General features: G+C 43.9%; 1 protein-coding gene across 1 annotated transcript in view; it reads left to right on the forward strand.

Annotated features, from left to right (window-relative positions):
* XRRA1 (X-ray radiation resistance associated 1) overlaps positions 1 to 22,609 on the forward strand; it is a 58,740-nt gene that overhangs the window by 1,619 nt on the left and 34,512 nt on the right. Inside the window, exons 2-8 of the mRNA XM_026518106.4 lie at positions 849 to 904; positions 4,495 to 4,592; positions 8,890 to 9,071; positions 12,390 to 12,461; positions 13,622 to 13,694; positions 16,847 to 16,944; positions 21,889 to 22,022. Of these exons, the coding sequence (XP_026373891.3) occupies positions 4,499 to 4,592; positions 8,890 to 9,071; positions 12,390 to 12,461; positions 13,622 to 13,694; positions 16,847 to 16,944; positions 21,889 to 22,022 (653 nt within the window). The 5' untranslated portion in view covers positions 849 to 904; positions 4,495 to 4,498. The remainder of the gene's footprint in view (positions 1 to 848; positions 905 to 4,494; positions 4,593 to 8,889; positions 9,072 to 12,389; positions 12,462 to 13,621; positions 13,695 to 16,846; positions 16,945 to 21,888; positions 22,023 to 22,609) is intronic.

A 22,609-nucleotide genomic window follows, 5' to 3' on the forward strand; every position in this document is an offset into this window, starting at 1 on the left:
GAGAAGGGTCGACCTGATGACGGGGAGATACAGGAAAGCTGTCTGTATGAGCCAGGCAAAGAAGAGGGGCAGAAGTGTCATAGGCCAAAGGAATGGAGCAGCACGTGTATGCAAATGAGCACCATTACTCTGTGTGTTGAAGCTGGGAGACATCACAGTTAGACTGAGATTAGCTGCTTCAAGTTTGAGATAGAGACCTGACGTAGCTGAAGTTAACTAGGCAGGCAGCCTCTAAGTCTGGAACTTGGACTTTCTTTTTTCCACCATCCAGATAAAGTTCATACTTTCCTTAGGGTTCCTTTCTGGACTCTGTAACATCAGGATTATGTGCCCTTCCTAGCCCATTAACTATATATCCACAACTTCTCACCTGGTATTCTTCATTGGGAACTGGAATTTCCCAATGGGTTGTTTGTGTCTGGGTCTGTATGCCCTCCCCAGGTCTGAGTCTTGATTCATCCTTTATATATGTTTAGTAAGTATCTTTTCCCAGATTGTGTCTTACCTTTCAACTCTGTCTTTGCTGTTTTTATCATACATAGATTTATTTTGTATCAATGATCATATAAAAGATCCTTCCTTCCTGATTTGTGATTTGCACATCTTCTTTAAGCATTCTAGCCCCACCCTATCATCACAAAATTACTCCCTTGTTCCACCTTTCCATCCGTGTTTCTGTCTCTATCTCTATATCTCTAGTTATCTATTTATGGGATCTTTAGTTTTGTGGGTTTTTTGGCCCCAGCTGAGACATTTTGGAGGCAAGGGTCACAATAGGATGTAACTAATGAGAAAGTTTAAGAACTCTGAATAACAGGCTAAGAAGGAGTGTAATATCTGTTTTACAGGTGAAGAAACACAAAAATAAGGAAGTCAAGGGGTCTTTCCCAAGGTCAAAAATCAGGTAAGTACCATGCAGATCAGAAGCAAGGTCCTCATATTCTGTAAGTTACTGGAGTCTTCTCCCAACAGTCATCATCTCTAACATTTCCTAGCCAGCTACTTACTCATTCATTCATTCATTCACCTATGTAACGGATAGGTGTGGTTGGTCGTAAGAGAGATTTCCTGAAAGACAGATTGACTGAGTGACTATCGATCTTTCCCCATTCATCCATTCTTCTATCCATTCATCTTCCTGACACATTTTTAGTGAATTCTAGGTTCCATGCTAGGCTCTGGAATTACACAGGTGAAAAAGATATCATAGGACCCGGGGCGCCTGGGTGGCACAGTGGTTGGGCGTCTGCCTTCGGCTCAGGGCGTGATCCCGGCATTCTGGGATCGAGCCCCATATCAGGCTCTTCCGCTATGAGCCTGCTTCTTCCTCTCCCACTCCCCCTGCTTGTGTTCCCTCTCTTGCCGGCTGCCTCTATCCCTGTCGAATAAATAAATAAAATCTTAAAAAAAAAAAAAAAGATATCATAGGACCCACGGCAGGTGAGAAGTTGGTTAAGGGGAACAAACAATTATAATAAAGTGATAAGCACTATACTAGAAGTATAGGGTATTGTGGGAACACACAGGAAGGGCATCTAACCCTTTTGGGGATGGTAACAGTTCAGGAAATAGTGCCCTGTGTTGAACCAAAGGAGATACCAACATCACTCATTTATTCCACAGATAATTGTGAATCTATTATGTGCCAGGTGCTGTGTTAGGTACTGGGAGTAAAGAAATGAACACCTTAGGTGCTCTCCTTCCTCTAAAGGAGTTTAGAGTCTAGTTAGGGAGATCAGAAATATGTATAAAAACCCATGGGCCCTGGGAGTACATCATATCCTTCATTTGGCTCACACATGTTTATGGGTTATTTCCTAAGAGCATTCCAGAGGTGGAAGAGAGATGATGAATTGGATATGTTTCCATATTTGGAGGTTCACAGACCATTGAAGGAACCCCTTCATGATTATTAATAATCTTACGAAGTAGAAAGGGCTCCAGCCGTGAAAGAGGTAGAGAAGAAATACTCCAGCGTTTAGCCAAAGAAGCAGTTACTTCCCTCTGGAAGGTTCAATGAAGGCTTTGTGAAGAGGGTGGCATCTGGACTGGGTCTAGAAAGAAGCATTAAAAAAATTTATTACCTCATTTAATTCTTACAACAATTCTCCAAGGCACAGGTTTTTATCTTCATTTTACATGTGAGAAATTTGAGGCAAGAAGAGGCGAAAGGATTGCCTAAGGTCACTCAGCTTAGTGGCAGAAACTAGACTCAAATTTAAGCCTCCTGACTCCAAAATCGTTGCCCTTCCTACTGCACCACTCTACTTTGCATATTTGTCACTTCCAGAAAACATTTTCTCAGGACACGTCATCCTATCTCTCTACTCTGCTCCTTCCTTTCACAGAATCTCATTCCAGACCCTCCATTTCAGAGACCACATCCTTGCCCTAGCCAGGGACTTACAGGTTCCCAAACCTCTGCTACCCCAAGTTGTCTGCAGCTGTTCCAGAGCAGATCTGGGAATGGCTGGATGTCTTTATTGTTTTTTTTAAGATTTTATTTTTAAATAATCTCTATACCCAATGTGGGGCTCAAACCTACAACCCTGAAATCTAGAGTCACACGCTCCCCAGCTGAGCCAGCCAGGTGCCTCTAGCTAGCGATCTCTCTCTCTCTCTCTCTTTTTTTTTTTTTTAAGAATTTATTTATTTATTTGGGAGAAAGCAGAGAGAGAGAGAAAACACAATGGGGGTGGGGTGGGCAGAGAGAGAAGGAGAAGCAGACTCTTGATCCTAGGACCCGGGGATCATGACCTAAGCTGAAGGCAGACACTTAACTGACTGAGCCACCCAGGGACTCCCTGGCTGGATCTCTTTAAAGAAAAATCTCAAATTTCTAAGAGTTCAAGGTTTAAGAAATTTAGATCTTTGATTAGAGATTTATTTCTAACAGAACTAGCATTTGAACTGAATCTTTTTTTTTTCCTTTTTTTTAGGGAGGGAGAGGGTCAGGGGAGAGAGAGAGAGAGAGAATCTTAAACAGGCTCCATGCCCAGCATGGAGCCCAGTGTGGAGCTCTATCTCATAACCCTGAGATCATGATCTTTTTTTTTTTTTAAAGATTTTATTTATTTATTCGACAGAGATAGAGACAGCCAGCGAGAGAGGGAACACAAGCAGGGGGAGTGGGAGAGGAAGAAGCAGGCTCATAGCAGAGGAGCCTGATGTGGGGCTCGATCCCATAACGCCGGGATCACGCCCTGAGCCGAAGGCAGAAGCTCAACCACTGTGCCACCCAGGCGCCCCTCTGAGATCATGATCTGAGCCAAAATCAAGAGTTGGTTGCTTAACCAAATAAGTAACCCAGGCATCTGAATCTTAAAGCATGAGATTGACCAGGCGATGATGGAGAAGGCTATTTTAGGCCAAAGGAACAAAGGCAGGGAAGACTGAATGTGTTTGGAGAATAGAAAATGATTCTGTAAGCCTGATGGGCAGGTTGACTGGAGCTAGAAAGGTTAGGACATGGGACTCCAGGGGCCTTCAAGAGCAGGCTGAGGTTTGCTCAGTGGGAATCTAATCAGAAGACTTGCAGTATCCTGGGTGGGAGATGGTAAAAGATTTAATGAAAACAGGGAGAGACAGAGAAAATTGCATCGAACAGTTTTCTGAGCTGGAATTGTCTTGACTCAGTGACCAGTTGATGCAATCCCATTTCACCTAGCATTATTTTTGTCAGACCTCTCTTTCTAAAGCACAGCTTGGGTCATGGCTTTCCCAGCTCAGATACCGTCCATGGCTCTCGTTACCTACAAGAGAAAGCCTGAGTTCCTAGCCTGGCCTGGCACTGAAAGCCTTCAAGAGCAGGCACCATCCTTTCTGTCCAGCCTTATTGTCGCAAACTCCCAAACACACATCCTTCTTCCTGGATCAGGTTGTTTCTTTACTGTGCCACATATAACCACTACTATGCCCTTAGTCCTGTGGCCCTTTTTGTTTGCAATGCTTGTCCTTTTCTCTATTAGTAAAGTCAGTTCATCTCTCAAATCCTATGTGTGCAGTTCAAATATTATTTTTACAACATCTTGCCTAAAAATGTGAGCGCCCTCTCCCCTGCAATCTGTTAAAACAAAGAACATTTCTAATGAGCACTTAATATATACTAGGCACTACCTTTCTAACTTGATCCTCTCATCTATCTATTAAGGTAGGTGTTCTTACTCCCAAATTACAGGTGAGGAAACTGAGGCTCAGAGGGGGAGAGGAACATTCCCAATCATAGAGTCAGGAAAGACAGTATGGATTCAAACCAGGTCTGTCTGGATCCAAAGGTGTTCTGTATAGTGGTCTGCTAAGTTAGGACTGATTTGAACCAAAAAACCCAGGGCCTTGGTCTCCCTCTTCATTCAAAGGGCCAGCCCATTTCTGAAACAGGGGAGGGGACTCAGAGATAGGGTGGATGCAGGGTATGGTGGTCCTGGTGGGCTCACAAGCCACATCAGGCCCCTTCTCCGTGCTTCTACGCCCTCACTTTCCTTGCTTGACTCTCAGGGAGATGGCCTCCTCAGGACTATACAAGCTGGATAATGGGAAGCCTTACCTGAACAACTGCTTTCCAGCCAAAAATCTCCTTCGGATGCCAGACGAAGGTCAGGTGACTTCTCGAATTGATACCTTTGCTTCACACTCAGGTCCTACATCCATTCGTTCCTCTCCAACCCATTTATAACTGTTCCCTACACTACCCAATCTCATCCCTTCCCACCTATCTTCCCTCAGCAGCCTCAGGGAGTTTTCTGAAGTGCACATTGAACCACAGTGTCCCACTGTGTTCAGTGACTTCTCATTGCTGTCTCCTTTACCTGATATTCTGTGTTCACAGTCTAACCTCCCGTTATCCTTTGCTACAACCCCATTCCTTTACATATACCCTATTCCATAGTACTTTCTTTTCACATAGCTTATTTTATTTGCCCAGAATATTCCAGCTATCATTCCAGTTATCCAGACTCTTTCCATCCCGCAAAGCCCAGCTCTTTTTCCAATAAGCCCTGTCTAGCTACTCCAGCCCTCAGTGACCATGCTATCTTGTGAGCTGTCTTCCTCTCTGTGTTTATTATTTGTTGAATAATCATATTCTGCCAAGCTCCTAAATAAAATGGCTAAATAAAATGACTCTGCTAAGTAGTTTTTCAAACATTCATCTAGTTAAAAACCTGTGGGGCAGGGACTCCTCATAACACTGAGCAGAATCCTACAGATGGAACACTGCTGAGAAGTATGAGTTCACCGGATTGGATTTGTTGATTTGAAAAGATAGAGCAAGGGGGAAGTACCCCTTGTTTACTCTAGATGAAATGACTTGCTGGTTACTCTGTACATGGAATATTGGAAGAACTTTCTCCTCCAGCCTGTCCTCCCCACTTCTCTAGAGTGATTTCTTTTTTCACACAGAGACCTCTGGCCACCTACCTGTTTAAAACCCTCCCGTGGAGCTTTCAGTATGATCTCATGATTTCATCCCCACACCCTCTTACACACAGATGGACAATAGAGAAATAAATACAGCCACGTGCATCTGCATGTGTTAGTATATATATTTTCTAGTCCACAGAGAGCAATGACCCCTCATTCACAAAGAGCATACCTGGTCTGTAGATCTTCGTTTCTGGATATGGTTCTCCAATAAAAAGAGCCAGGGCTCCTCAGAGAAAAAATTGTTTCCAGGGCTGAGGCCAGAAAAAACACAACTTGCACTTAAAACATCATATAGTGACAGGAAGTACAGAAGTGCTCAGAAAAATGATGAGTGCGTATCAGAGGGACGCAGGTGCTAACCTGAAGGAGCTTCCAATGGCCAAAGCTGGGACAACCTAAACAACAAAATAAATAAAGGTAGAACTGGGTTGTAAACTATACAATAAATAAATATCCATGAGTGAGCCCATACTGATACAGATAAATATTTGAATATGTAAATAAGTGTAGGAAAAGGAACAATTCTTCCTACAGTAGAATTTCAGTTAATAAATGGAGAAGGAAAAAAAAATAAATGTAGAAGGAATGAAGGAAATAGAAAATCACTGTTAAAGCATCACGATAATAATTTTTACAGGTAAGAAGCGTTTAAGGATGTTGTATCAGGGTTCTCCAGCAAAATAGAACCAATAGCAAATTATTTATATCCTACTCATTCTGTTTTCATATTCATATGTGTACACACACACACACATTATCTGTTTTAAGGAATTGGCTTAGGAAGTGATGGGGGCTGGCAAGACTGAAATCTGTAGGGCAGGCAGGCTGAAAACTCAGAGAAGTGTTGATGTGTAGTCTTAAGGCAACATTTTTTCCTCCCTTGAGAAACCTCAGTTTTTGTTTTTAAGTTTTTTCAACTGATTGGGTGAGGCCCGTACACATTATTGAGGATAGTCTCCTTTACCTAAAATCAACTAATTGTAGATGTTAACCACATCTATAAAATATCTCCACAGCTACACCTAGATTAGTATTTGATTGAATAACTGCTTACCACAGCCTAGGCAAGTTGACACATAAAATTAGCCATCACAGATGCTAGAATTAGTGGGTCAAAGTATGATAAGAAACAGGATATTTGCATAGTCTCAAGGTATCTTTACTAATTACAAAGGGAAAAATTGTGACTTCTCAGTAGGGAAAGTAGGCTGACACCACCTTAACCAAATGATCAAAATTAACGTCACCAGTCATCAGACATATTGACATCACAGGCTGTCTGATAGGATGTGCTGAGAAGGGCACCGCCTCACTTCTGTGGTAGTTTTGCCAAAGCACAGAGCCTTAGTCTAATTATGGGAAAGCATCAAATAAATTCAAATTGAGGAACTTTCTATAAAATAATTGACCAGTACTCTTCAAAAGTGTCAAGATCACACAAGAAAAAAGAAAGACTGAAGAATTGTCACAACAGATTGGGGGATTCTAAGAAGACATGACAAGTAAATAAAATGTGAGATCCCCCTGGAACAGAAAAGGACTATAAGTGAGAAAACTAGCAAAATTCAAAGAAGGGCTATGGATTAGTTACTAATATTTTACCAGTGTTAACTTATTGCCTTCGATCATTATATTATGATTATATAAGATATTAATATTAGGAGGGGTGGGAGGTGGGGGGTTGGGGTAACTGGGTGATACACTGTATGTTAATTGAGTTTAAATTAAAAAAATTATAATAAATGTTAGCATTAGGGAACTGGGTGAAAGCTGTACAGGAACTCAGTATTATTTTCACTTTTCTGGAAGTGTTAACTTTACCTCAAAATGAAAAATTATGGGGGGAACACCGTTCCCACGGATACTCTTTGTGCTAAAAGCGTCCCCCAGTAAACCCAGGGTCCTTGTTCTGGTCCTCTAGACTTTTTCTGACCTGACTCTGCTGACCTCCCCAGGCTCATCTCTTTTCCCTCATGTTCATCTCCGGACACAGTCTGGGCCTTACTTTCTCACCTTGTTGGGAGTTTGGGCACTAACCCACACTGGAGTCTCCAGGAGTCAGGGCTATTAGAATAGAACAAAGGTCCATGACCCAGATGGGGGCAGCCCTGGAAAATGGAGTGTCTGGAATCTCAGGCCCAGAGTGGCAATGGGAAGTGGCTCACGGCAGCCACAGGGCCAGAGCTGCATCCAGGAGTCAGGATTGGCAGCTGCGGTCAGGTGAGCCAGGGCAAGCCCCCGAGGCGGAGCTAGTGGGCTGTGAGGGCAAGGAGCCAATGGTCAGAGGTACTGAGCTGGTTCCCACAACTCTGTGCTGTTCTGTATCTTTCTGATCTTTTATGCTTGTGGATACTTCTTATGCCCTTCCCTCTGCCCAGGCTGCCTGTTTTTTCCATCTGCATCTAGTCAACCTTGAACTTACTGGATCTAGCTCATGCCCTAGGCTGGTAGCTCCCCTTTCTGTGCTTTCACAACACCTCTTCTATTATTCGGCTCCTTCCATATTAATTCATCTCTAGAGCCCTAGTTCCTAGCACAATGTAGATGCTCAGAAAAGGTCTGGATGGGCAATTGTGGGTAGGGGCTGTGGCTCAGCATTCATTCAGCTGTTCATTTAGTCATGCTCATAGTATGGTAAGTTCTGTGTAGGCGTTGGGAATACTGAGATGGATCAGTCAGACAGAATCTGCTCTGGGGGGCAAGACAGACAATAACCAAGTGAGCAAACAAAATAATTACAGATTGCAATGAATGCCTTGGAGTAAATAAACTGATGTAGGAGTGAACAGATTCTAGAATGTTGTCATGATTTTTGTTAGGTGAGCTTACAAGTAAACCTCAGATTCTTCTTTGCTTACATAAATTTTCAAGTTCTTTCTACAGTGAACATGTATTGAATTTTTAAAAAGTTCCAACTGTCCTATCATTTTCTTATTGAGCTCCTAATACAACCTTTATGCTATAGTGATGGGATCCCAGGTAAGGTCTAGCAAGATGGAGCGTGTTGAGTTGATGCCACTCATTTAGCTTTACCCAAGAGATGACGCATGGAGAGTAATGAGCCGGCATAGGAAAGAATAATCAGCTCTGCTGAGGAGAGTCAGAGAAGGCTTTGCAGAATAGGAAATACTTGCTCTGGAGTCTTGAAGGAAAAATTAACGTTTGGAGACAAAAGTGTGGAGGAGAGAATTGGGCAAGTCATTCCACGTCTTTGGGTCTTAGCCTTTTCATCTGTGAAATGGGGACAGTAACATGTCCTTCACTGAGGTTTGGGGCCAATTAAAGGAGAACTATGCAGACACCCCCCCACCCCCACCCCACCAACAGCAGCAGCAGCAAAACAGTTCTGGTGCATATCAGGTAATGAGCCATTGTTCACTTTGTTATTATAGGTGAATATTCTGAAAGCATACTAGTTGTAACTTTAGAGGGGTTTGCTCCTCCTCACTGTTCTGATCTTCTCAACAGGCCAAGGACACTGGTTAGTGGCTCGGAAATGTAACCTCAAGAAGAAGCCCAAGAGTGTGCTTGAGGCACCAGCTGCAGGTCAGGAAAGCCAGAAGAAGGCCTCTGAGGTCAGGGGGAAGAAAGGGTTTCAACAGGAAAACCAAGAGGACATTCCTGGCCATGTGCTGGACCGGGCTTTTCTGGTGAGAGTAAATGTATCCTGGAATGGCTGGCAGCATCAGCTGATGACTGTCTTGGTGGGGGGACAAGGACTTGCCCTGTTCCACTCTGGTACCATGACTCCCCCAGCCCACCCCAAACTATTAGAGTGATCTTGGCTAACTGAGTATAGTCAGGACGATGAAGGGACCCAAAGCTTTCTTTACGTTCTTTACATGTAAAGCTTTCTTTACGTCCACCTTGTGAAATAGGTATTATTGTCCCTGTTATGTTGTTGCCATTGTGAAGATGGGAAAACTGGGGCCCCAAAGAGGTAATTTGCCTTGGCCATGGTCCCACAGCTAATAATTAGAACTCTGTCTGTTCAGGATTAGAACTACTCAGGATGAGAACTCTGGTCTACTGACTCCAAAGCCTGTGCCCTTTAGTGTATCAGGTAAAAAATTTTAATTGAGTTGGAGAGGCAAAGGAGTAGGTCCAGAGAACAGTAAAGTGAAAATTCCATTCCTGCACCTGGTACGGGATAGAGAGACTCCCATTCTCCTCTGCGGAGATTTTTCCAGGAATGGGGGAACTAGGGGGATTCTACACTCCACCACCTTTGTCCTTTGGTTTTAGTATCTGGCTGAAGTCTGGGGGAGGCGATCAGATAGCACCCAGTGTCTGGGGCAGGCTTTACGAAGAGACCGGGGTGGCTGTATTGGAGAGCGGCCAGGTAATTTCACATCTGCTCTTTGCAATGCCTCGGTGGCTTGGCAAAGAAAGACATATTTTGTAAACCAATATTAATGTCCAGTCCAGTTCACATAGCTCCCTACAAAGAACTCTCTGGCATCCTGCTTTGTTCCCAGACTCTGCTTATGGTTCTCAAGAGGTGGCTTTCTACACAGATCAGATGTTGAAAGAGAGCTTCAAGTGGGTAGTGTAAGCTTTTTGCAGAGTCCCATGGTGGGTCCTTTGTTGTAGTGTCCACTTCTCACTGGGGGTGCAGAGGACTGAAACAACAGTATTGAGGAAGAGCAGAAAACACTGACCATACCAGTCTTCTTTTCCCTTTTGTTTCCTACAACACATACATTCCCACATTAATGGAGATGGTTTCTTACCCATGTTGTAGCTTTGTATAGCAGAAGCAACAAGGGTGTTTCTCACAGTAATGGGATGCCCACTTCCCTGCTGGATAGTTCCACCTGAATGTTTCACTGGCACCTCCTATTGAACTACTGCACCAGTCCCCTTACTCCAAGTCCAAAGACATATCTCTTCTCTAGTGTTTACTATACTACCTCAGTGATGGTGCTGTATCCAGTCACCAAGCCAGTAATCTGGGGTTATCCTTGACACTTGCCTCTCCCTCACCACCCCACTACTGCCATTACCAAGCCCTGGCGCTTTTATTAGATAGTTGTCAAATCTGTATTCTTCTCCTCATTTCCACTGCCTCTACCCTAATCTGGGCCACCATCATCTTTTATTAGAGTAATTCAGTAACTTCCTAACTAGTCTGAACCAACTAGGATGCTTTTATTTCATATAAAAAGAAGCCAGAGGCATTGTTTTTCCAGGGTAGGTTAATTTACTATTAAAGGCCCAGGTTCCTTCATCTTTCTGCTCTTATGCGCTTAGCGTGTTAACTTCCTCTTGGGCTCATTGCCTTCATGATCCCAAGATGGCTGCCGCAACTCCAGTCATCACATATAAAGGATAACGTCCAGAGGTACAAAAGGGATTGTCACTGTCTTATGTCTATTTTTAAAAGTAAGAAAGAGCTCCCCAGAACAGACCTCCTACTCCTAGCAGTCAGTGTCTGTCTGATTGGCCAGACCTATATCATATGTCCCAAAAGTCATTAGTTAGGGGAACATGACTTCCAGGATTGGATTGAACAGTCAGGACTTATCCCTTGGAGCTGGGCCCTAAGGACATTTCAGAAAAATGGAATAATGTTGGGGTTCTTTAATAAGGAAGTAGTAGAGAAGTTGCTCTAGGGAAGGTAATTAACAATCTCTGGTGTATTGGTCTCATCCTTTCTATGTGTATCAGACAAAGCAATTTTTATAAAATTGCTATCAGCTCTTGCCAAAAAAAAAAAAAAAGTCTGTTAGCTTTCTACTGACTGTAGAACAGAATTCACACTCCTTTACATAGCCAGTAGGGACACAGGTGATTTAGTGGCTGCCTCCCTGGCCTTGTCATTTTTCATCCTCTCCAAAGCACCTGGCTTTTTCCTGTCTTGATAGCTTTCACTGCCTGCCACCCACTTTCATGGGACCAACTCCTCCTTAGCTTTTGGGTCTCACCTGAAATATTACTTCCTCAACGAAATATTCCCTCTCCTACAGACTGAGGTCAGGACCTCCTGTTATTGTCTCCCATAGCTTCTTGAATTTCTCCTTTAAAATATTTATCACATTTAAGGGTGCCTGGCTGGCTCAGTTGATAGAGCATCCGACTCTTGATCTCGGGGTCATGAGTTCAAGCCCCACATTGGGTGTAGAGATTACTTAAAAATAAATAAAAAATAAATCTGTAAACAACACTTACCACATTTATAAATACTTGTTTGCTACTTGGCTTCCATGTTGTTATAAGTTCTGTGAATAGAATATTACAAACGCCTAATTCCTTGCCTAAACATGATACCATAAATAAATGATTAAGAGAAAAAAAGAATGAGGTTTGGTTAAACAGAAATAGAAGCTCCAACACTGAGATTTTCCTCTAACTTTTTCCTCACGAGGGGCAACATATGGTAGTCAAAAGAGCATGGAATTTAGTGATTACACATTTGGATTCAAATCTATCACTTACTAGCTGTGGGACCGTTGGCAAGCCACTTTATCTCTCTTAACCTTATTTTTCTCATTTAGAAAGGAAAATGATCATACTTATATTAAAGGGTTTAGTTAGGATTAGAAGAAAATGTATTGAGGTATTTAGCCCAATACATGGCCCAAAGCATTACTTAGTAAGTATTTAGTGAATGAAAGAACGAACAAATGAACAAGCAAATTATTATAAATGTGAAAAGATTGGTAAGGCCCCCCCATATACAGATTTTTTAAAGAACCAGGCAGAAGAAGCAGGGCTCAGAAAAGACTGAGAAGGAACAGAGAGGAAGGAATCCTCCTAAGAACCCTGTCAAGCCAGTGTTACTATCCCCATCTTGCAGACGGGAAGGTGGAGGAGCTGAGGCGGCGGCTCTGTTCTGAGCAACTCCAAAGCCCATGCTCTTTGTGCTGTAGTAGGCCCCCTTTGTCAGCAGGGAGTCATTGGTTGTCTTGGCCAATTACATAAACTTATTGGGGCCTTGAGAGCTGACTCTCTGCACTGTGTTCCAGCTGAAGCACCATCGTGTGAGGAAGCCGTCAGACCTGTGCACCATTAACGTGAGCGGCCTGAAGTTCTCCAAGGTAGGGCCAGCCAGCAGAGATGTGACTGGACCAGACCCCGAGGTGGCTCCTGGTTGTCTGTGCATTGTACCTCCAGAGTCCCTGGGGACTGGGGGGGGTGGGGGGGGGAGTTGGGGTAGGGTGTGTCAAAGCCTCAATGGGTAGAAATCACATTCAGACACAATCTTTTGCTGTAAATTTGCTATTGCCATTGGCTCATGTGAGGTGAATTAAAGGAGGTAGCATTATGGGAGTTGGTTTGAATTTGTCATAGAATTCTGCTGGGGTGACACTGAGTTCCCATCAAAAGTGCCTATAGGAGAAATTTCTCTCAAGTTTCAGGGCCAGGAGTGGTAATGGTTCTCCCAAGATGCTGGTTTGTTCTTATACACACTGTGACTCATGGAATAAGTCATGTTTCTTTCTTATATTGGCTAATAGGTAGCTTGAGCCACATTTGTGCCCCCCCCCATTAGCCAATGTATATGCAGGGTATTATGGCGTATGTTTTTGGTTTGCAGGCCTCCATGGCATATGAGGAGAGATTGGTGTATATTACTATACAGCAATTTAGATAAATAAATAAATCAGTACCATAAGTAGCATAAGTAAATCTCAAAAGAGCTAGGTGTACCAACACAAGTAAATCTCAAAAACATAGTGTTGAGTGAAAAAGGCAGATTGCAGATGATTGCATCTAATATAGAGTTTTAAAACTCACAAATAATATAATATATAGTTTATAGATACACATATATAGAATACAAGTACGGAACAAGTATGAGAATGATAATCACCAGCTCAGGATAGCTGTTATCTGTGAGAGAGAGAAAAGAATACAATTGGGGAAGATTGTGGGGGTGTGGTCAACTCTTTCATATTTTATTTCTTTAAGGAAATTTGAAGCACAAAGCAAAATCTTCATATTTATTAAAGGTGGATAGTGCTTACATGGGTGTTCAGAGTATCATTCACTAACCTTCTCTGTACATTTGAACTATTTCATAATAGAAAAAAAAGAAGCGGAAAAGCCATCCTGGCCCTCAGCAAGTGGGTGTTCTTTGCTAAGAATGTAGCGTATCCCTTTAGATCTTTGTGCCTCCTGACGGCAGCTCTGCAGCTTCGGCAAGGCCTCCGGGCAGGGGACTAATCTTGTGTTCTTTTGAAATGCTTTCCCGCAGGCTAAGGAAAAGGACTTCAAGCATTTTCATTCGGTGATTTACATCAACGCCTCAGAAAACCTGCTTCCTCTAGGTAAGCTTTTCTTCCTGAAAACTCCCTTCCGCATCTTGGGCCGCACAGCCGGTCACTCCTGTTAGAACTTGCCTGTCAGCCCACTCATGACTGGCTGCGCACTTCTTTTTTGGAGTGCCATACGCAGCGTGCTGGGGAACACCCAGACCAGGATTTCAGCCCAGAGCTGGCACTGCGTACTTCGAGTGTTGCTCTCTGAGCTGCCGCTTCTCTATCTGTAAAGGGAGACAGTTCCCTTCCTTTCTTCCTCCCCAAGGCAGGATGCCTTGTAGGCTGAGATGAGATAGATCCATGAAATTGTTTTTAAGCCTGTAAGAGCTCCTACAGGAGTATAAGGGCTTCTCGTGCATTCAGCAAGTCCACAGCGACCCCTGCTGGCTGTCAGGACTACGTGAGCACTTGGCGTTTAGAAATGAATGCGTCCAGTTCCTGTTCTGGTGAGCTCATAGTTGGGTGGGAAAGATGGGCTCATACACAGACAATTATAGCAGGACATGGTAAGTGCAGTGAGAGAGGAAATCAGAAAAGACTGCAAGCATATAAGTGGGACACCAACCCAGACCAGTGTCAGGAGAAACTTCTGAGGAGAGGGGCACCTAGCTGAGACCTAAAAATTGAACAGGAATAAGAAGGTATTTCAGTCCCGCAGAGCAGATGCAGGACAGCAGTGCCTGATCAGAAAGCTACAGAGGCTTCGTATGTTCGCAAGGGCTGCGAGTAGGGGAAATGGAGACCAGAAAGGCTGGCAGGGACTAGAGTCTCAAGGGCCCTGAGTTGTCCCTAATCCTGCAGGCAAGAGCCTTGGAAGGCTTTTAAATAGAGAAATGGGGGCCATGAGAAGTGTGAGTGATAAGAGAAGAAGATGGGGACCAGGAAACCTGGGAGATGATTTCGTTTTTCCCAGGGGCCCGGGGGGGAAGCCTGAGCCAAGCAGTAGGGGTGAGGGCAATGGCAAGAGAGATTCAGGAGGAGGTAGACATAACACGACGTGGTGGCTCATGGGCCCATGGAAAGAAGGAGCCAAGGGGGTTTACTGAGAACAGAGAGCACTAGAGGAGAGGCAAGTCTGGGGAGAAATAGGGTGAATTCAGTTTCTAATGCTTGAGGTTGGGTGTTTTTAAAGAAGCTTGTGACCCAGTCCCTGCCCTTGCGGAAACAGTGCAGTCTGTCAGGAAGTTGGGCTTGAAATACGAAGGCCAATAGGCACATGAAGATGCTCAACCTCACTAATAATGAAAACAGCATCAAAATCCTATTTTTTGCCTATGAAATATTGGCAAACGTGAGAAGGACTGATTGATGACAGCCAGCATTGATAGGAAATAGATACTCTCACATTCAACTGGCAGAATAGTCATAAATTGGTGCAGCACCTTTGGAAGACGGTTTGGCAATGTCTCTTAAAATAGTCATTGCCTTTAATCTAGTAGTTTCCCTTTTGGGAATTTATTCTACAGAAACATACTTGTACCAGGACGTTCATTGGAAATATCCTGAAATACCTACCAAGCAGTCTTTTTCTTGGGCTCTACTGACCATTCTGATTCCCAAGACCACCAGAGGCCCCACTTGACACCAGAAGGCTCTAGGTCATTCCACACAGTATGCCTGCAGCACAGCATCGGCAACTCCCCTTCAGGGGCGTCCTCGCAGCAGTGCCTGTTGCAGTCCATGCAGCCATCAGTGGGCCACTCTGCAGCCCCCTGCTCAGAGCCAAGACAGTGAGACTCTCGTTCGGTAGATGCAGGAGCCACTCAGGCTTAGAAGCCTCCTTCCCCACAGGAGCAAATAGCTATTGTAACACTCCATAGACATAGCTCCTAGAGTCCCAGCAAAGGACATCTATTTTTGGGAGTCACCACACAGGGAAGCCCAAAGTTATGGTACCCTTCAGTTCATTTACAGTTCTCCTAGTCCAGATGTGACTTACCAGTCTGGCTCATTTGTACCATAATAATATTTCTGTTTCAGATTACCAGGGAAAAGGGCTAGAAAGTTAACCCCAAGCCCAGTTCTCATACAGAAGGAGAAAAATGTTCTTTCTTTTTATCCAGCTAGCCCAAAGGCTATCAATAGGGGAATGGTTAAATAAATTAGGGTATGTCTGTAATATAGAGCATAACTCAGACATCATGCAGATCTGTATGCTTTGACATGGAACAAGCTTTTTTTTTTTTTAAGATTTTATTTATTTATTTATTTGACAGAGAGAGAGAGAGAGACAGCCAGCGAGAGAGGGAACACAAGCAGGGGGAGTGGGAGAGGAAGAAGCAGGCTCCCAGCGGAGGAGCCTGTTGTGGGGCTTGATCCCAGGACCCTGGGATCACGCCCTGAGCTGAAGGCAGAGGTTTAATGACTGAGCCACCCAGGCGCCCCAGAACAAGCTTTTTTTTAAGATTTATTTATTTGAGAGAGAGAGAGGGGTGGAGGGGAGGGACAGAGGGAGAGCGAGAGAGAAACTAAAACAGATTCTACACAAGTGTGCAGTCCGATGCAGGGCTTGACACAGGGCTGAAAGCAGGGCTTAGTCTCACAGCCCTAAGATCACAACCTGAGCCAAAACGAAGAGTTGGACACTTAACCAGCTGCGCCACCCAGGGACCCCGACATGGAACAGTCATTAAGTCATATTGTTAAGGGAAAAAGGCAAATCACAGTACGATGTGTATGGTATGATTCCATTTGTGTAAAAAGATGTGTGTGTGTGTTTCACTGTACACATGAGAAAAATTCTGGGGTATTTATTATACATGGTTATCTCTGGATGTTGAGATTAAAGGGCACTTTTGTTTTTCTATATTTTTTAACTTTTTTTGGTAGACATGTTTTACCTTTATAATAAGAAATAACAAAGCTAATTTTTAAGTGGGCTTTGGAGTTAGACATAGATTCAATTCTTGGCCCTTTCACTTCCCAGCAATTCCATTTCTAGCAAATCATTTAGCCTAGCCGAACTTCAATTTCCTCAGCAGTAGAATGAGAGTAGTAATCCTTATTGTTCAGGGTTGTTAGAGATTTAGCGGCCATATGTACAAAGCACCTGACCATAAGCTTGGCCTAACCCAGTGGGAACCCAGTAAATGACCATTGTTAACATCTTTCTCTTACGTCCTTCACTAGTAGCTGATTCTCTCTTTCTCCGCTCCCTGTAGAGGTATTTCATACATTTCCAACCTTAAAGGAACTGGAGCTCGCATTTAATGGAATCAAAACAGTCTATGTGAAATATGGAGACTTTAAGTTCTTGGAAGTAAGTTGGAGGTAGGGAGTTTTTGGTGCCCACCTGTTTCCCTACAAAGAATGGGTATATAGGTCTCTACTGGTTATAACTGTTGGGAAGGAGTTCTCTGGGCCTTTTCAGCCAGACTCTTGCTTCGCAGCAGTCCTCTGCAGAGGGTGGTGGGGTTGGTGGTGATGATGAGGGTAGTGGTAGTGGCAGCAGTGGCAAATAGGTGAGACTATATCATACCTATGGCCATTGTGCATGGTTCTAGAAAATAAATGCCAAACATCACGCCAAAGGAGTCGGTGCAGAAAATTGAGTTGAAACAAAGTACTATAGGAAGCAGAATTTGAGGGGAAATCTGGATCCATTGGGGGTTGAGGAGCCTTGGAGGTTAAGTGCTAGGCACAGCCGATTGGACCAGCTGAACCAGAGGCATTATGGACTGATGCCGGAGACCCATCCTGGTCCAAATGAGCCAGATTGGCTCCAGTGGGCTCAGGTAAGGGAGGCTAAAGGCCTAGTCTCTAGGCCCAGAGGTGACTGTGAGATAAAACAGGAATCCTATGAGTTCTATAGCACCCTCTTGACATTTGTACATCCACAGCTGTTCTCCAAACCCCAGATTCAAAAATACAGAAAGATTCATTTGCATTTTTAGCTTTCTCCTAAATTAAATTTCCTCTGGTGATGCATTTTCTATGCATCTTCTCACACTTCAAGTTAATCACCTCTTCAACTTCCACGAAAATTTTAGGGCCATTTTTCACAAAGCAACAAAGCTTTTGTGATCCTCTGAACGTCACTGCGTGCATGGAGATTAGAGTTGGAGCAAGGTGTGGGGCTGGGCATCTGGCCAGGCTCATTGACTGAATAAGGGGCTCTTCCCCACATGTTGGCCTTAGAGTACAAGTGTTTTAGATTCAGATCTCAGCAGAATGTCTGTGCGTCATAAGCCTTGGGGTTGACCCCAAAGAGTTGATAACTTAAATTATTTAACCTACCAACATCAAGGGTCAGCCACTCTTCACAAAAGCCTCACTTAACTTAGTCTTGCCAGAGAGAGAGAGAGAGGGAGTTCTTCCACAAGAGTGAATATTTCAGACTTGATGGCCTTTGTATGCCAAAATTTTAAAAAGCTTTAACTGCTTGGGATGGCAATGTTCTAAAATCGATGATATGTCCTTTTGTTCTTGAAACATGCCTTACTGTATGTAATGGTAACTTCTCTCCGCGGCTTCGAGTTCAGATTGAGGATGGGGTGATTTACTATGATTTGGAACAGGAGGTATCCTCAGATTTGTCAGGGAAGCAGAGCTCTTGAAAGTCCAATGAAACAGAGAAAGTGTAAATTGACAACAACTGGTATAATTTTTTGCTATGTTAAAAAAAACATTGTGTGCTAGATTTTAGTGTAAACAGTGGGAAACAGATTCCAGATGCTAGAGATACGGGTAGCCATTTCCTTTACCTACAGGCCTGGGAGCTTCTTATGAACTTCCGTTCTTTTTGTTATTTTACTTTTTTGAAAAAGTAGTTATTTGTGTGTGTCATGCATTGTCATGTGTCGTGCCAGGCGTCTTGTCTTCCTCACCCCTACTATTTCAAATCCCTATTTCAAGTGCATGGGCCCTGGGGAGGGGACACGACTATAGGCTCTGACCCCACAGCTGACTAGCTTGGATCTACTGATGGATCATGATTGACTTAGATGCCCTACGTCTTTTCTTTTTTTTTTAAGATTTTATTTATTTATTCGACAGAGATAGAGACAGCCAGCGAGAGAGGGAACACAAGCAGGGGGAGTGGGAGAGGAAGAAGCAGGCTTCCAGCAGAGGAGCCTGATGTGGGGCTCGATCCCAGAACGCTGGGATCACACCCTGAGCCGAAGGCAGACGCTTAACGACTGAGCCACCCAGGCGCCCCTAGATGCCCTACGTCTTAGTTTGATAGCTTCTGATAAAGATTATTTATCCAGCAGACCCAGCCTTACCCAAAGGAATTTATTTACATAAGAGAGCAGACCAAAGTCACGATGTCGAATATAAATGAGAAGAGGAAATCTCCTGGCTAATCATTTGTTCCTATCTCTGTGATTTACAAGGTCTCTCTAAGAAAAAGCATAAAACTGTCAAAAGTCCTGAATTTGCAGTTCACAGTAATGAATACTTCGATGTGTAATAAAACTTGATATGACTCAGCAGATGCAGGTTAGGAATCTTTTGTTCTTGTTTGCCAGAAAGGCTGCCATCCGAGCAGTAGAATTCTTCATCAGTCAATTTAGAAAAACTTAACTTTGCCATGATTTGATTTTCTGTATACCGGTCTGGAAAAGGCTCAGCTGGAACCCTGCCCTGAGAGTCAGGAGACCTTGTTTCTTGTCTTGGTGCTGCCACTATTTTGACATTGCTCCTTGGCCACATCACTTCCTTTCTCTAGGACTTAAGCATCCCCCTCTGCAAATTCTCCGTCAGCTGTGAAGTTCTGTGACCTGCGATTCTAAGACTATTCATTTCTTTAAGCTGCCCTTAATTCTGTGGAGAGCAAATTTGGCCCCAACATTAAGTAGCCAAACCAGCTAGGACAAGGGTCAGCAAACTTCTTCCGTAAAGTGAATGTTTGAAGCTTAGTGGTCTGTATGGTCATAACCAGTCACAACTGTCATAACTAGTCAACTCTGCTGTTACTGAAGGAAAACAACCACAGATACTATGTAAACAAACAAGCATGGCTGTGTTCCAATAAAACTCGATGATGCCGAAATTAGAATTTCACATAATTTTCACATAGTAATCTTCACTTGATCTTTTTTCAACCATTTAAAAGTGTAAACATTATTCTTAGCCCACAGGCCACACAAAACAGGCAGCAGGATGGAAATGGAGGAGAGGTGTTAGTTTACCAACTCCCGAGCTAGCACACTGATGAAACAGCGCAGTGTGGTTGGAATGGAAAGCGAAACACACTAGAGTGGTGATAGAGGAGCCTCGAGAGGTAGGAGAAGAGAGACTGTGGGAAGCCTTGGAAGCCTCACTAAGGAGTTTGAAGTATCCAGTGGATGATAGGTATAGCTGCTGCTTGAAGCATGAGTTGAAGGGAGCAGTATGAGAGATATTAAGGAGACAGGATCGTAGGTCTTATTGACTGCCCACATATGGGTACGAGGGAGAGGATTTTCCCCACCTTTACCTATAATTATCGAGCCAGCTTTCTAGGTCTTCCTCCTTAAAGGTTTCTCTCTTGGCCCCTGCCAAGTGGAATCACCCCTTTGTGTGAACTCTCGAAACTTGGAATTTGCTGATGGCAGCATGAAATCAACACTCCTTTGGTGCTTGCCACCTTTCACGGCCTCCCCAGTCTTATCAAACCCTTTTTTATACCACGGACTCTAGTCATACCCAAACTATTTGCAATTCTTAGGACAATGTAGGCTACCTCCTGTCTCCCAGCTGCACTGCCTGTCTTTTTGCCTTTAACAATTTGGTGAATACCAACTAGTCTCTGAGGACAGCTCAAGTGTCACCTGCTGTGGGAGGCCTGCTGGATCCTCTGGCAGAGCGGACTATTCCTGTCTTTGTGCCGCCATTGGTCTGTGTTCAGACCTCTATGCCAGCAGCGTTGCTACTTAGTAGACACATATATGTGTCTAGCTGACCAGCTAGGCTGTGAGCTAGCAGAGGACAGACTGGTACACAGTGAGCCTTCAGCATATGGTCCTTGAACGAAGAGATGGTTATAATGATGACAGCCAGCATTACCTAAGTACTTACTATGTGGCAGACTCATGCTAAAGGTTTTATTTACATAATATCTCATAAGAATTCATTATTTCTATTTTATAGAAGCTCAGGTTAGGAAATTTGCCCAAATCACACATTTGGCCAGTATTTAAACTCGGGTCTACAGGACCCATCAATTGATTACTAGAGTGGAGTCAGACCAAATCCAGTCCTTCTCTGGCAGTGCCCTACAGCCATTTGTTTTTGTGTCTGACTGACGTGTAACACTGATGTGGTCAGCCGGCTGGGTAACAACCTGAAATGTCCCGATTCAATAGGTTTCGGTGAGTGTGTGTGGATAGAGGGGGAGGAAAGGAAGCCGACTTATACATGAGAGCTAAAGTGAGTGTCTAGAGAGGCCCTAAAGAGAAAGAATAAAGATTGGGTTGATATCATTTATCCCAATTGTCTTTGTAGATAGAAACTCAGTTTCCTGGCTGGCCCCTGACCCAGTCAACTATCTCATGAATCTAGGTGGCCAGTTAGAAGTGGTCAATAGTGACAGTTTGGGTCATTGCCCTCCTAAGCCAGTTCATTTCAGCTGATTTTTTATATGCACCTACTGTGTACCAGGTCCTCCGCTAGGTTACAAGGATATAGTGATACAGTAGCATGGCCCTTGACCAGGGAGTTTATGGTCTAGCCTACCATTGCATGCCAGGACTATGCTAGGCACATCCATGCACCAACATCCCTATTCCTTGGATGTGTACCCACCTATCAGGCACCTGGTTGACCATGAGAAGTATCCTAGGTAAAGTACTCAAATTCAGGGGAGAGAGAGAGATTCCATCTGGCTGGGAAATTAGGAAAGGATTTATAAGGAGGCAGCTTTTGAGTTGGCCTTCTGGGCCTTAGATTCAGATACATGGAGAGTGAAAAGCTCTCCTGGTTGAGTGAAAAGCTCAAGCGAAGCTCTCTAGGTAGGGTGGTGCAGGGAATGGGGAAGGAGTCTGGTCAGCACCAGAGGATAAATCAAGATTTACAGAGGAGCTAAGGCTAGCAAATAGGCCAGGCACTGACTATGGTAGGCCTTGAATGTTCATCCAGAGAGTCAAGAAGGTTTTAGGCTTATGAGTGATGGGGTTGCCTAGAAGGTTAAAAAAAAAAGGAGTTAGCTCCCACCTCGTGTATGAGCGTCATTGTCATGCCTAGTACTTCTGTTCTCCCATCTTTTATCTTTGTACCATAGTTCCTGGACCTTTCCTTCAACAGCCTGACTACAGAGGCCATCTGTGATCTGGGGATTCTGCCACACCTCCGTGTCCTGCTCCTTACAGGCAACGGGCTCACCTCCCTGCCACCCAATTTGGCTGTCACAGAACAGTAAGTTCTACATCCTAGGGTCCGTCCCAAGTGTTCCCTCATGAACTTTTGGGTGCAAGTATGCAAGGAAATAGCCCAGAGCAGCTCAGAAGTGCTATGAAGACAGGCTATGAGTGCTCAAACCAGGGAAAATGCTGCCTACTAAAGCTCCTAGGAAAGGCAGTCATAGGAGCAGGGCCCCGAAGAATGATTAGGCCTCAGACGGGTGTCTTCACACCCTGCTGGGCTGTTAGGAGACACTCAGGTATCTAGCAAGTCACTCTCCCTGTCTCTGATTGGTCGTTGGTAAATTATGGCTGTTGCTCTTGCCACGCTATTCCCCTTCACAAACCTACTAAGCTTTGTATGTTCCCATTCTGCACCTTGGTTCAGTCTATGCCTTCAGACGAGAATGTATAATAACGCTAATGCCGTATACATCGGTCTTACTATGTGCCAGACACTGTTCTCAGCACTAAATACGTATTAACTCATTTAATTCTCAAAGCAGCCCTATGAAGTAGGTGTTCTATTATTATCCATGTTTTATAGATGAGGAAATTGAGGCACAGTTATGTTAAATAACTGCCGATAAGTGACTGAGCCAG

Source organism: Ursus arctos, unplaced genomic scaffold (genome assembly GCF_023065955.2).
Source record: "Ursus arctos isolate Adak ecotype North America unplaced genomic scaffold, UrsArc2.0 scaffold_22, whole genome shotgun sequence".
Lineage (NCBI taxonomy): Eukaryota > Metazoa > Chordata > Mammalia > Carnivora > Ursidae > Ursus > Ursus arctos.